Source organism: Asterias rubens, chromosome 2 (genome assembly GCF_902459465.1).
Source record: "Asterias rubens chromosome 2, eAstRub1.3, whole genome shotgun sequence".
Taxonomy (NCBI): domain Eukaryota; kingdom Metazoa; phylum Echinodermata; class Asteroidea; order Forcipulatida; family Asteriidae; genus Asterias; species Asterias rubens.
In genome coordinates, this window is record NC_047063.1 from 13,978,383 (window position 1) to 13,994,041 (window position 15,659).

Consider the following 15,659-nt stretch of genomic DNA (forward strand, 5'->3'; position numbering starts at 1 on the left):
TTAGTAAGGACCGCCAAAATTAAATATGCCTTTTTGAACTATTAACTTTTGAAAAATGGGAGTTAATTTTTACCCTCGTTTTACTGTCACGCGAGTCACAAAAACAATGATTATAGTATTTTTTCTATTATAGACCCATAACATTTTTTTTCTTCTCTCTCATAATAGTGGTCTTTTCAAAGGGTCTTTCAAGAATTAATTAGTTTTTTTTACTTAGGCCTTCTACCTAAAAAAAAAAACACCCTCGAGTTTGTCACGCGAGTTACGGCAAATGCACTTAATGCACATGGTTAGCAAAAGCTACCAAAGTATTCTGGGGATGATGTCTATGGAATGTTACCAAAGCACCCCCAGCCCACTGGAACAAACTACTATGCCCAATTTTTTGTTAGAACAAGGAATTATTAGTGTACAATTATAACTTGGCACACTGTCAGCAGATCATGTTGAACTACATGTACACTGCATACTGCACTGTACAATGTGCTCACATCTGAATAATTTACCTGCATTATTTAAATAATACAAGGAATGATAAACTTAAAACAAGAACAAACAAAAATATTTGATGAAACTGGATATTTTAAGACAGTATTCTTAAGTTAGATTTGGAGGGGGGCATCAATAAAGAAATTACTTATCAGAATTTACATGTACTCAGCCTAACACAGTCTAATGCCATTAGAACTTCACACCAAAATTTGTGGTTTCTTAACCACTCTGCCAAGCATAGTGAGAAAAAAGTCCTTTACCCAATCACAAAACAATATAATAATTTCTAGTAAGGGTTCTCTCTATAGGTTTGCGTGGTTCTGAAAAGAACCGGTGGTTTAACAACTCAACGTTTCGACCAGACAGTGTTGTTAAACCACCAATTCTTTTCAGAACCACCCCAACATTACCATGTTTAAGTCAAAGCCTGTTCAGATTATTTTTCCTTTAAATGTTGCTTCAGGTGTTTCTTCCTTTTATGAAAAGATTCAATTTCAAGTTCTGAGTGTTCTGAATGAAATAAAATGTTCTTGTTATGCAGTATCCTGTTTAGTTATTGTATATTTTCTCACTTGTCACGCGAGTCACAAACTTCTGTCACGCGAGTCACGTTGCATTTAACAAATTTTCTATTTTATTAAAACTTTTTATTTTGTACTTTTTATTGTATAATAGAGTGCTTCTCTTGTACTTAAAAAAAAAGTGATCTGGAACTAAAAAGTTCCTCTGAGTTCTCACGACTGGGCAATGGCATACAGGGATGCAACACCTTTCATTTTTTGGCAGTCACGCGAGTCACATTTTTGGAACTCCTATAAAAACATGATACCTACACAATTTGTTTTCCTTTTTTATTTTTTGTTATAGGGCTCTTCACTGAGTTTATATAAATTGAGTTACATGAGAGCCATGTGTTATATTTTGGAGTATAGATCTTTCAAAAGTTGAAAAACCAGTGAGATTGTCACGCGAGTCACAATGGAATGGCTGATATAGAGGACAGCTCGAAATGTAAAGAGTGGTGTTTTTCACTCTTTTACATTTAGAGAGCAGGTCTTGGAATGCCTAGACTGTTGTTTTCCTTTTTTTTTTTTTTTTTTTTTCAACAAATTCTTATATAGCGCATTTCACAATAAACCGTATCAATGCGCTTTACATTAGTCCCCTGGTCATTGGGCCAATAACATCCCTTTAATCTTTCTCAGCTCCCATTAGGGAGTATACAGCCCCGAGCTGCCGTGGCGCTCCGAAAGCTTGTCATTCACAATATCAACCTCTACCCTCGCAGGTACCCATTTATACCCCTGGGTGAAGTCAGAAGAGAACCAATTATAGTAAAGTATCTTGCTCAAGGACACCAGTGTCACGACCGGGATTCGAACCACACTCCGGTGAATTAGCACCAGAACTTGAATTCGATGCTCTTAACCACTCGGCCGTGACACTCTACGGCCTCCCCCTTCTACATGTAAAAGACTCCCCTGGAAAGGAGTGCTTTTAACAAGTAATGATTAGTAGAAGGCAGTACTTTGATTAATTACAGTAAGTAACGAGCTCTATCTACGTATACCCCCCATGCACTAATCAATCAGACATTACCAGCCTCTCCATTATAGACAAACACACTCCTGTATTGATCAGACAAATGAACCTTTTAAACTGAGACTGAGCAAGTGCTGAATTGTTTTTTCCAACTAGACCAAGAAATGAAAGATTGAGAGCTAAAACTGGAAGTCCAACACCGAGAATAAGACTCAAAAGACAGCAACAGGGACCTAAAAGTCCAAGACTGAGTTGACCAAGGGGGAAACTTGAAAGACTGTGACCCGGTCCTGGCCAAAAACAAAGACTCTTGTTTTCGTTTAGTAAAAAAAAAAACGCCTTCCCCTTTTTAATGAGAGCTTTTAACAAGTAGTGGTTAGCAATACTTTTAGTAATAATTACAGTATGTACCGGGTATACATGTATGTACTAATCAATGAGGCATTACCAGCCTCTCCATTACAGGAAAATGCACTCCAGTATAGTTGCCTGTATTGATCAGACAAATGAACTATTTCCACTCAGCAAGTTCTTAATTGTTGTTGTTTTTTCAATCTATTGATAACACTCAAAGCAAGGAAAGGAACTTGAAGAACGAGGACTGGAAATCCAACACTGAGACCACGAACTGGTCCTGATTGCATAGAGCTGCTTACAGGCAGGGGACACTATTGGTAATTACTCAAAATTATAAATCATGAAACCTTACTTGGTTACGATTAATGGTTGGTTACGATTAATGGGGAGAGGTTGGTAGTATAAAACGTTAATTCATTATTATTATTATTATTATTATTATGTAACACTCTGCACTCTGCACATTCCTAGTGTGTAAAGGTTTTCAAATAATCAAATACCTCCCTCTGAATAAGTGCTCTCTTATCATCAGACTCCGAATTAATAAATGAGTATTGAGATCAAGGGGAGATGACGACACTGGAGTGGACACTACCCAAAGTTGTCTCAGTTAAACCATGGAGGAAAAAAATTGGAGTTGACGCTACACGACAAAAAGAGACAGGAAACCCGGTCTGTCGATCAATGGCAGGAAAAAGCCTAGTAGTCAAATCAATCAATGTCTAACCTGGGGGTATCCACAACAGAATATCAGACAGGCCTTTGAATCCATCACTATCATACTGGCGACTTTGGTCAACTAAACTTACACACAAAAAGCCTAAGGAGCACAGAGACCAATGCAATAAAGTTACATCGTTTTTAAAGCTACAAGTTCACCCTCCATAACCAAGCTTACCATGGTTGGACAGAGGCAAGTGTGATTTTTTTCAGGTAAAGAGAGAGAAAACACAGGCTGTCGATCAATGGACTGGACAGCAGGAAAGCCTGGTGGTCAAATCAATCAATGTCTAACCCGGGGGTAAGACACTCGGACATGGTCAATGGTGCATCCAGTCAGGAATGTATTGACTGCTTGATAGAACAGGCAGTAACAGCAGAGAGCTATTTTGTGTATTCAGGATATTATAATGAGACTATTTAGCAGGCATGTTGGGGAGGAGGTTGAGTTGTTTTCACAAGGGAATGCAGTTAGTGTTCTTTATGGATGAGTCGAGGTGGCAGAATTAGATACTGAGGTTTTGAATTCAAGCATCTGAAATCACACAACTTTGTGTGACACATACCTTACAACTTCGTGTGACACATATCTTGCAACTTTGACAACCAATTGAGCACAAATTTTCACAGGTTTGTTATTTTATATGCTGAGATACACCAAGTGGGAAGACTGGTCTTGGACAATTACCAATAATGTCCAGTGTCTTTAACTATTTAGCTCTCAGGGCATGCACAATCCAGAAACATAGGATAGCACACAATCAACTCATACCTAGAGCCTTACACTGCTAATTCTTAAAAGAAGAAAATGAAAACCAACTCAAGTTGCGGTATGGATACAGCTATCCAACTCATTTAGTCAAAATCAATCAAATGTATTTCAAGTTGGAATAACAAACTGAAGAAAATCTGACATGACGGCCACTGATCAATACCGACTTAATTTTAAGATTCTGTGTACACAGATGCGACTGATTTAATTTTGTGGGGGGGGGGATATACATACCATGAGGACTGTCAATGTCTTTCCCAGCAAAATGTAATTATGTAAATAGTAGTGACTTTTCTGTAAAGTCAAACTGCAATTTGATTTCTTTACTTTGGTTTCCTATCCCACACCACACTCCCCTCCAATATCACACTTACATGCCCATTACTGTGGAATTGCCCAGATTTGACTTTCAGAAATGCTTGCTAGGGGAACCAATGTGTCGGATTCAAACAGTTTTGAAATTTACTTACTTCAATGTATAATATGCCCCTACAGGTCTGATACTTCATACAGGCAACGAAGGTGATTGCCTCCATGCCCCCTTATCATTGCCTTGGTACCCTTCAAATGCTTTAGTAGAAATTTCCAATTTCCTCATAACGTGCCCTTTACCAAGGAGAAAATGCCTCGGTGCCTTTTCCCTTCCAAAGCATACAGGCCTGCTACAAGTTTAAACAACTTGTACAACAAACATCAAACTATGTCAATATTTCCTGACGCAGATATCCTGTCAGTTACGAGCCAGTGTAATGTAACTCAACCTTCCCCTCTTTGCAGCAGGGAAAGTTGAGCATACAATGCAAAGAGCCATATCCATCAAACATGTCAAACATATGGATTGGAATGAATGTGATAGACAGACTATGTGTAACCAAGTGTAACCATTAGATGTACATGAATGTGTCTATGGCTTGTCATGTTAGGTCTGCCATGTGTCTGATGGAATGGCATTTGATCAATTGATCACTGACTCTCTTCACAATGAGTGGTTACAGTACGCCTAGCAGCAGAGCTACCATCCTTTCTGTGCACAGCCTACTGGGGGCGCTGTTCACAATTAGTAGTAAAGTTTTGTCTTTCAATAGTGGTCCGCTGTCCAAATGCAATTCAAAATTTAATCCAAGTGTTCTGCCTGGCTACATGTAGTTCAGTTCTAAAACTTCCCTAATATCGTTTGAAATAACGGACCAGTGAAAAAGATAATGGACAAGTGAAATGCCATGTAGACTTACATGTACCGTCCTTTCCATGCACAGCCTACTGGGGGCGCTGTTCACAATTAGTAGTTGTGATTTCATTAGTAACAGTGGTCCAGTGGCCAATGTCAGTTAAAAACACCAGATGACCAGTCAAAAATTCACTCCAAGTAGTCCGATTGGCTAGGTCAGTTTTTAAAGCTTTTCTGTTTCATTTTGACTGATAGACCAGTGAAAAGGGAGATGGACTGGTGAAATGCCATGGTGAACTGTACATGTAAATTGTCCTGTCACTAAAAAAATTGAAACACTTGAAACACGGAGTAGGAACTACTGCCAGGCATAAAAGGCTTACAAGACAGAACACCATTCCAGATTCTACACCGTGTGACTAAAAATTCAAATGTATTAATATAAATTTATATTTAGCCCTGATGTTTACAGTCTCCTTATTTCTTCAGAAGCCATTCAACCTTGTATGTGTTAATGTACATGTAGAACCAAGGATCTCACCCAAGTTTGTGATACAACCTAGGAAGCGACAGCAGAGGGAACAGGTAAAGAGGATGCGACTTTATGTTTCGAATATAAGTACTACTAAACCACAAAGGGAAACCATACATTTTCAACAAATTTTGTGTTGGGACAACAGAGGGACCTCCTCAGGCCTCCGAATTCACATGCCAGCTTACTCGCCCTACATGTAACTCTAGCATTTTACTTCACTTAGTCGGGGTTTTATTTCAACAACATTCCACAAATAAAATTGTCTAGTTGGTATTCTGAAAATTGAACCCGTGGATGTACCGAAACAATTTCAGAAACCCCCAGATACTAAGTTCACATTGTGGAACTCATACCCTGTCTGCTGGTATTTCAAGATGGAATAACTTACCGGAGAGCTGATGTGAATGATGACTGCTACACCTTGGTTTTCTTTGTCAATGGCATCCACAAAGTTCTCTCGATTGAGCTGGATCACTTTACCAAACAACGGTCTGGATTTCAGGAGGCAAACAGATACAACGTCCCGTTAGCCAGATTCATACAGAAAGTGTTATTTGGTCAAAATAGTTGCGACCCCCAAAAGAATGTGTGCACAATATTGGTAAATAATTATATAAATGTTCAGAGATTTGCAATTAACTTAAATGGTGTAAAGGTGGTCCTGATGAAAAATGTCCCTTTTCTTGAAGTTTGGAATGCCCCTGTTTTTACAAAATTAGCAATACATTGAAAAATATATCTGATAGGTTTTGTTCGCTCGTTATTTTTTGGTGACTTCATTGATCGATTTAGCATGAACTTTTAAAGGTTTGGTAACTCATTTAACTGTTATTAACTCTTATCTGCTCGGTCATGACATGCCACAATGTTGGACCAATGATGGACATGTGCTTTAAGAAAATATTCAGCATAATCCTAAAAACAGGAGTTAGTCTGTTTCTGTTCAAGAGTTCATTTGTTAAAGGCAGTGGACACTATTGGTAATTACTCAAAATAATTATTGGCATAAAACCTTACTTGGTGACAAGATGGGGAGATGTTGATGGTATAAAACATTGTGAGACACAGCTCTGAAGTGCCATAGTTTTAGAGAAAGACCTAATTTTCCACGAATTTGGTTTTGAGACCTCAGATTTAGAACTTGAGGTCTCGGAATCAACCATCTTAACGCACACAACTTCGTGTGACAAGGGTGTTTTTTTCTTTCATTATTATCTCGCAAGTTCAATGACCGATTGAGCTCAAATTTTCACAGGTTTGTTATTTTATGCTGATGTTGAGATACACCAACTGTGAAGGCTAGTCTTTGACAATTACCAATGTTGTCCACTGCCTTTAAGTGCAATATAATGGATTCACAAAAATATCTTTTGAAATGTGTGTTTTTTGTGTAATTTCCAGACAGAACACGACCTGATTTTGTCAAATATTTTAACTCCACCAAAAGGCTTACCATATGTTCCACATGTGGAATCCCAGTGGCAAATTTATGTTTTTATAATCGCTACTCACTGATCAAAACAAGCTGTAGGTGTTTTAGTGCATGAACAACTCTAAAAAAAGGATAACGAGTACTTCCAAACAAAAACATTTTAAGAGATTTGAAAGCAATGTGCCATTTTAATACTGACCGATTATGCTTCAGAGTGGCCATCATTTCTCGCATCCTCTGCTCTCTGTATTGCTTCAAGAATTCCTGATCGAAGCCAAGCATCATCATCTCCTCCTCCTCATCGTTCTGTTGGTCTTTAGCTTTTTCATCATCAAGCTGTCCAAAGAAGCAAACAAGAAAAGAAACAAAAACACTGAGCATTAGCAGTGATGAAAGTCATTGCTTACAGAAGAGTCTTAAACTGGAATCCAAATGTTTGGAGTAGTGCGTGGAAGAAGAGTGAAATTTGGTATTCGGTTAACCGCTTGCCAACTATCCAAAATTAACCGGATATTCAAATATTTGTTTCCCAAAGTACTTACGGGCTTAAGGTAGTTAGCACCATGACCGCTAGAGGGCGCTGTTTCTTTGTGGTCGTTCGTTTGAGAATGAGATCTTGTGACCCATTGACGGTTACGGTTAGGAAAAGCTATTCGCTATTAACTGGATATTCGAATTATTCGCACAGGACTAGTTAGGAGGTACGTTGAAATCAGAGCTTTGTTTTAACAGAGTTGCAACTTGCGATTAGAAGACATTTTCAGACCAGACTGAACATTGGGTTGGCTTGCATTTGGACACAAACAACAGCATCCAGCAAACACATGACCAAATAACCCTGGTCCCTCTATATTGCAACTCTCTAGATACACAGCTCTGGTTGAAATGATGGCTTTTCCACCTTTTGGTAACCCCTAGCATTGTTCATTTTGAGAAGCCGGGATCATTATCTTCAGCACTACGTGTTCTAGCACTAGATAAGTAGATCAAAGAGCGCGTTTTCTTTATATCTGCAAGATTTGTTAAATTTCTATGTACTGTTTAATTCTCACAATTGTTTTATTTTTCCAACAAGAGTATGGAATAAACATTTTATTGAATTGAATTGAATTGAATGAAATGTCTCAAATTAAGCAGGACAGTTCTTTTCAAAACTACAAGTTGTGTACATGTGAGTTGTCTCCCGAATTCCCAAATCTACTCCGCGGCAAGACAAATTCTCAAAGAACAAAATCTACATAGCAGAGTAGATACATACACATGGTGTTACCGCAAACCGAATTGATTCCTCACCAGGGATCAAAACTAACACTGGATCGCAGGTCCGAGGCCATTAATTTTACCATTGGGTCATCTAACCCATGACAAGACAAGTCCAATTAAATTTATCTTTGTTAAGAAGAAAAATATGTTAAATGTTGAGCTACATTGTGTGTAAAGCATGGTAAATATCAATCACTTCTGCTTAATAGTGCACTAACATGTACCCACAAGACAAAAAGAGTGCTCTTCAGTTGAAATTTAAAAATTTTCTTCTCCTTTTGGTTTTGCTCTTTTCTCAATTTGATTCTAGCCTGGAAAAGCCCTGCCTTCTTGTGGATTCCCCCCCCCCCTAATTTGAGCCCTGTTCACCATTCACTGCCTCACAACCCACAAACTAGGCTATCCGACTTACATATGATCGACAAGTAAGAGCGAGTTGTTTAGCGAGAGCACTCCTCTCCTCTTCCCGTTCCTTTCTCTTCTCCGTCTCCAGCTGCTTGTATCTCCTCCAGTCTTCTATCACACCTTTAGGTCCCGTCTGTCAGCAAGAAAATCATCACAAGACATGGTTAGAGATAAATTCATTTTAGTTCAAAGGAAGTGGACACTTGTGGTAATTACTCAAAATAATTATGAACCAGTAACTTGGTAACGGGTAATGGGGAGCTGGGGTTGATAGTATAAAACATTGTGAGAACCGGCTCCCTCTGAAGTAACATAGTTTTTCGTCGCAACATCGCAACCAATTGAGCTCAAATTTTCACAGGTTTGTTATTTTATGCTTATATGTTGAGATACACCAAGTGAGAAGACATTAATGCCACATTATTCAGCTTTGTGCTGCCAGTTGTTTTTTTAATAAAAATGAATGAATGAATGAATGAATGAATGAAGACTTGTCTTTGACAATTACCAAATATGTCCAGTGTCTTTAATGCCAAATTTCCCAATGGCAGTGTGTAACAAAAATCCCCGCTAACCTATACGCACATACTGTTCGGAATTTGTTGCAGTTTATCTGACAGCATTCAAAATGTGTTGCTTACATTACAAACAAATCAGTTTGCCATAAACCTGCAAACAAAATAATGGTATACAGGCCTTAACCTTCATTCTTGAATGGGCACAGCAATTTCTCTTTGGTAAGGGGCACTCCTTTTAGGAAAATGTAAATATTGGAACTTTGTAAAGCACAGAGCACCACGGCAATGGGAGAATGTTGGTAATCTGGATGGCAGCAGACTTACCAGGTAAATGTGAGCATGCTCAGAACTAAGTAAGCAATGGTATTCACCTGGCAAGTCTGCTGCCACCTACAAGTAGTGTCCAAAATTATCTAATTGCTGTGGGTACTGTGGGTTATTTTGAGGCCTGGGTACGTGTACCAATATGAAGGTCAGGTTTTTTTCTTTCAATTCGTGTTAACTATTTTGATATTGATTTAAAGGTTTACATTTTTTGCAGCGCCGCCACCAGAAAAATCCATATCTGGTGGTGGTGGAGCTTCCACAGAGGCCCCCTTGACTGTCTTCCGTCGGTCGTCACCGCTGTCATTATCGTCATCTCCACTCTCTTCGTCACTACTGTAATAATATTGTCCCTTCTCTCCCAGCATGCGGTCATCAAACGTGTCTGCCATGGCTCACTTTAAGTCTTAAAGGATAATCAGAGAAAAATTAAAATTGTAAATAATAATAAATAATAAGCTGGCACCGAGCACCTTTTCCAGGGGTTGCAAAGCATTAGGATGTGTCCTACACAGATTAAATAAATTAAACAAAGACCGCCCAAAACAAAAATCACTGTCGCTGAAACAAGTGGGTCTACAGCAGTTTCTTGAATGAATTAAGTGAGTTTGCCTTTCCGCAGCTAACAGGAAATGACAGGCTGGCTCCGCGCACTCCTCTTGTTGGACGTGAGAAGTCAGGGTACCAGGCAAATCTTGCAAGTCATGAATATCCAAGAGGTCATGTCACGTGACGCGGTATGGCTACGCTGATTTATCAATTTGCGCGGTGTACAAAGTAAATATGAATATGTATGAGGTAACGTTGCGTGGTGGTAGTTTCCAGATACAGCGCAGCGCTACGTCACCTTATACATATTCAGTTTTTACTGTACACGCACATAAGCCTAGCAGTCATGACGTCACCTTATGGATATTCATGACTGCAAGATTTGCCGGGTGCCCACGATCAACAGGAGTAGAATCATTAAAACATGGCAGCGCCCAAGAACATGTCACGTTAAATGTAATTTTTGTACACGTTTTTTTGGACCAATTTTCAAATCATCACATCTGGACAAAGTCATCATTTAGTAAGCCCTGTGATGTGTCATAGTAATTCCACAAATGCAAGGAATAAAATGAGGTATGTTGGAGTAGTATTGGACTTTTTTAAATGGGAGAAATTTGATTTTGCGACCTTTGAAAACTTAGCGTTTAAGACATGTATCGAAGGTGGGCTGTAATGGTGACAGTGATGAGACCGATGTTAAAAGCGGAGCCATTAACAGCTCAACAAGGCGGGCTATTATTATTATAGATCAAGACACGTGACATTATTGTTAAGTTACCGGAGACGAGTGGCGCGTTCGCATTGGACTTCTTGTCCCCGTTAAGATAACATTGTTAAGTTACCGCAGCTCACTGAAATTGGCCTGTTACTGCGCCGTAAAAATGGATAATCTTCCGCACGTCGCCACCAATTTATCCGCCGTTAATTAACTCCAAAACCACAGATTTTTTTCCTTGCTTGAATGAAGGACATTGAAATTTTCACACCACACAAAACACACCGATCTTTGATGACTTCAACAGCCTCAGATAAGCTCCGCCCATCGGTCCTACTACTTGCCGTCAACTCGCCGTCAACTCATTTTCGTGCCGTCAACTCATTAAATTTACATGAAAAACTATAAAAGGGGCACGGAAGTGTTAAGTCTGGGCTAAACTACATATTTCTCATGGTTTTCGGTAAAAATTCATTCACAAAAACGACTTTGTGTTGATAAACAAAAAAGTACCAATCATTGACATCTTGGGCCAAGACTAATCAATGTGAAAAAGCAAGATGGCGGCCGACGGTTTTGCTGCTTCGAGATAATTTTTTCACGAGAAAAAAACTCAATTTTTATTCCGAAATATGACCTAAAAATTACGCGAATTCTCTTTGAGCTGATACTTTACAGTTCTCTATGCTTCTTGTGTGGATTTTAAATGTATATCGGAGGAGTTGACGGCGAGTTGACGGCGCAAGTGAGTGGACGGCGAGTTGACGGCAGGTAGTAGGACCCCCGCCCATGTGCTGGTTATAATCGTACACTACAATTTGTGGATAACTTTCGGGTAACTTTCCGTATGGCGCCACCACTTTTTCACTCATTTTTACAAAAAGGGATATATCAAACAGGTAAATAAGTTCCTATATTATTTTATATCGAGTGAAAAAGTGGTGGCGCCATACGGAAACTTTTCCCAATTTGTACATAGTAAACGGGTAAAACGATACTTCAAAACAAAACAAAACACTGCCACTGTGATCTTGTGACACTGACACTGTGACAGTTACGATTGTTATTATTATCACACACAAAAAAGGTATCGACAATTTCTCCATCTAAATCTACTCTCAGCTTACCTTTGCTTTTGTTCTTACTCTGAACCCGAGACTTTCGATCAATGAACTAATAATGGTAAAATACTCCAGAGCAACTAAAATATTATGCCTCCTTTCCCGTGAAACTATGGATCTTTTTGGAACAGTTTTATTAGTGAATCGTTTCTTCAACAGGAAGCGGCCATGTTGAAAATTTACACAGCACAAATTTAGAAAGAGCGCCCTCTTGCGAATCTCCTTGTTTTTTTAAGTGTTGTACATTGTGTGTTTGTTGTGTGTTTGTTGTGTGCGAGGAAAAAAAAATCTCAGTTGAAAAAACAAATAAAGTTCGATGATCATCTATTTACACACCAAATGGTCCTGGCGAGAAAGAAGATTTGATTAATAATAATAATTTATTTAAATAAATGTGACACCTCTTTTTTATATGACAAACTGAATAAAACACGCTTTAAAAGTTCACGCAGTCTACTACTAGGAGTATTTTGTACAAAACGTTGCAAAACGCGTACACCTACCCGTGCAAGCGGCTTGACAAAATAATAAAAACGGGGGGGGGGGGGCAGGACTATAATAGTTCGAGAAAAACAAACAAAACGGGGTACAAACGAGACAGGGGAAAGAACCAACACGGAACCTTTACGAAACTGGAAAACATGGACTCCGACCGACACAGAATAAGTAACGGGGGGGGGGGGGAAGGGACGGGCCAAGGTACGATTTCACAAACCACCTTCATGTCCATCTTAATGTATGGGTTGGTTGCCACAGAGATTTGTTGCGACATCACAATTTGCTTTTCACAAGCAGGTCAGTTCAGGACAGGTGTACAACTATCATTGGAGGAGCCGTCAATTTCCTTTTTATTTTCACACATAATGCCATCTATTCTACGGATAAAAGTCAACAATTCGTAACCCAGCCGCCCACCCGAGAACAACCCCCCCCCCCCCCACCCCCACCCCCTTACTGGCGGCCTTACACTCTTATTGTACTACCAATTGAGCATAACAATATTGCACAGGTTTGTTATGTTGAGATACACCAAGTGAGAAAACTGATCTTTGACAATTACAAGAAGTTTCCAGTGCAAAAACCATGCTTAAACTATATCTTGCCTTTATTCAGCGCGCACACAGTGACATGCCCTCTCTATGGAACTCTTTCCTCACTGGATTTCATCAACACCTCATTATCGTATACCTTTTTTCAAAAACTTATTTTGTTATTTTAAACTATTGGGTTAATAAATGGTATAGATGCTTGTGTTTTGTTTGTTGTCATGTATCTATAAAGCGCATTGAGAGATAGCCAAGAGGTTTATGCGCTCCTATATAAGAACAGTAAAACAGTATAGATAATTACAGTATATAACAAAAACACACACCGAGTGCCATGATGTTTCTTACAATTTTGTCCAGTTATGCCTACCATTGATCATGACGACACAGCCCCTTTACAGGGGCTCAAAAGTGCCAATGATTGTATGAGATTTTTACCCCCCCCCCCCCCCCGCCACACCCCAATCCTAGGCCACTCTCTAAGTGCTAAAGAGTGAAAAAGCACTCTTTGAAGACGAACAACCGTATGAGGGACAACTCTTTTTCGAGTGGTCTTTTAGATTGAATTTTGCATCTTGTTGAGTGATTTCTCACTCCGTCCTGGAGTGAAACCCCTCTAAGGGAGTGAAATAACCACCACTCTTTTTTGAAGAGCCATATGAGGGACAACTCTTTTTCCAGTGGTGGTACTCCACTCTTTTAGATTGAATTTGGATCCTTTTGATTGATTTTTTACTCTGTAACCTGGAGCGAAACCCCTCTACAAAAGAGTGAAACCACCACTCTATTTAAAGAACCAAAATGAGGGACAACTCAAAATGTAAAGAGTGGTGTTTTTCACTCTTTTACATTTTAGAGAGCACGATGAGGCCACACCATAACAAGGGATGAGAGGGTGGGTATATTCCTCAAAGCCTCTCTTTCAGTATTTGTAATTAACAATTCTCATCATTCGTAATTTCCTGAATAACCCATACGGATGCCTGAAGAGTCACAGTAGATCAGTAATTGTCTGTTCCAAACCGGTTAACTGCGAGCAAACACCCATCACAGAAAACAGAGCGATGTTTAACCTGACACATAACTGTTTGGAGAAACTCAACAAATTAGTATCGGCATGCAAAAAACAAACACGTTCACAAAACATCACTTTGCTGTAACAACACACAGTGAGTGGGGCAAGGCTGTTGACTCTCAAATTGGATCGGGTACTACTATTTGTCCTCTGATCGACTTCCCCTAAACCCACCCGCGGGAACAATAAGCTTTGTGCCTCTCAAACAAAAACTGGTGATGAAACATCGTGTACCAATTTAAAAAATAGGACAGTAAAGGTGTAAGGTTCCTACAGAATTAGGAACGAACACTGAAACTTCGTCTTTCAGGCGCATTTTGTTGTTGTTCTGCACATTAGAATTGCCATCCTCAACATTTTGTCCTGATGTTGTTTTTTAAGGATTCCTTTTTCGGAATCGATTTAGAAACAAATTTCCCAATTGAAAAGCACTACCGACAGTGGCACCTTCGTAATGCAGAAAAATTGGTTCCAGGGCTACCCATCCACGAAGCACCCGTGAAGAGGGGAATGTACTGCCTGGAGAACAAGGAGCTGTAGGGGTGGTAAAACATACCAAAAGTCACAGTTAAATATCGATCACATAAGGTTCTATCCGAATTGTCGTTATATATACAGAGCAAACATCAGACAAGAATGACAAATCAATCTTATTGAACTGTGTGTTGTGTTTGCGGGACTGGTGTATAACTTTTTAACGAGGCCCAACTTATTTATTATTAACGAGCATTTCGCTTTGTCACTAAGTAGGAGTGTATTAAAGTACAAGTCTCCCATTTTGAAAAACGACACAGTGACAGAAAAACCCTTCAAGAATGATGTACTATCACATTATCTTCGGTTTCTTGATTTTCATTTGATACTTGTTAACTTTGCTTTAATGTTTATGTGGCCTCGTAAAGGCATTTTTACACATTGTAGGCCTAGTTGTTGTTATGAAGTCTGACGTGATGTATGCCTACTGTTTAACAATTTGAAGTAAATAAATGTTACTGTGTAAGAACAATTAATTACAACATGTGATAATTACAACATGTGATTCGAGTATTGTGGAATAGGGATAATGCATCACTTTGTTACAATTGTGTCTAACCCCTCCATGGTCTACCCATGGAGGAAGGAGCAAGGGAGGTAATGTCTCACCTCCTTTAACTTGGGCGGGGTCATTGCCTTGACGACCAGTAGTTGTGTGGCCTAAGCTTACGAACTGCGAGTGCGCATGTACCCGTGTGCGGAGAGATGGGTATGGTGTGTTGGCCGACGGACCGATCTCGTACACATGCACGCACGCCTCATTGTGTCGGCCAGAGGTCGGGAATAATAACATTAAAACTACTGCTAACTTTGAAGTTGTTTCATTTTTGACAGACATTTCGTTTGAGATAAATCAAACCACTGTGACAGCTGAACTTGGCAGAAACAATAAGTTATATTATGACCCGCGTGGAAGACAAAAGGCTGTTTCTTTTGGTAGAAGGTCTGGCTTGTACAGCATGACAACAATCACGTAAAGCAGACGGGGATTTTGTTTACGTCTCTTTACTTTGAAATGACGGTCCAAATCGACATGTGGTAAAACTTTGAACACAATTCCAGACGACACGAAGAAAGGAATCGCTGCA

General features: G+C 39.3%; 1 protein-coding gene across 1 annotated transcript in view; it reads right to left on the bottom strand.

Annotated features, from left to right (window-relative positions):
• The window catches only part of LOC117307399 (phosducin-like protein), a 28,726-nt gene extending 16,634 nt beyond the window's left edge, over positions 1-12,092 (bottom strand). Inside the window, exons 1-5 of the mRNA XM_033792140.1 lie at positions 11,923-12,092; positions 9,735-9,934; positions 8,694-8,819; positions 7,218-7,354; positions 5,975-6,077 (exon numbers count right to left, since the gene is read on the bottom strand). Of these exons, the coding sequence (XP_033648031.1) occupies positions 5,975-6,077; positions 7,218-7,354; positions 8,694-8,819; positions 9,735-9,920 (552 nt within the window). The 5' untranslated portion in view covers positions 9,921-9,934; positions 11,923-12,092. The remainder of the gene's footprint in view (positions 1-5,974; positions 6,078-7,217; positions 7,355-8,693; positions 8,820-9,734; positions 9,935-11,922) is intronic.
• Positions 12,093-15,659: the final 3,567 nt, after the last annotated feature.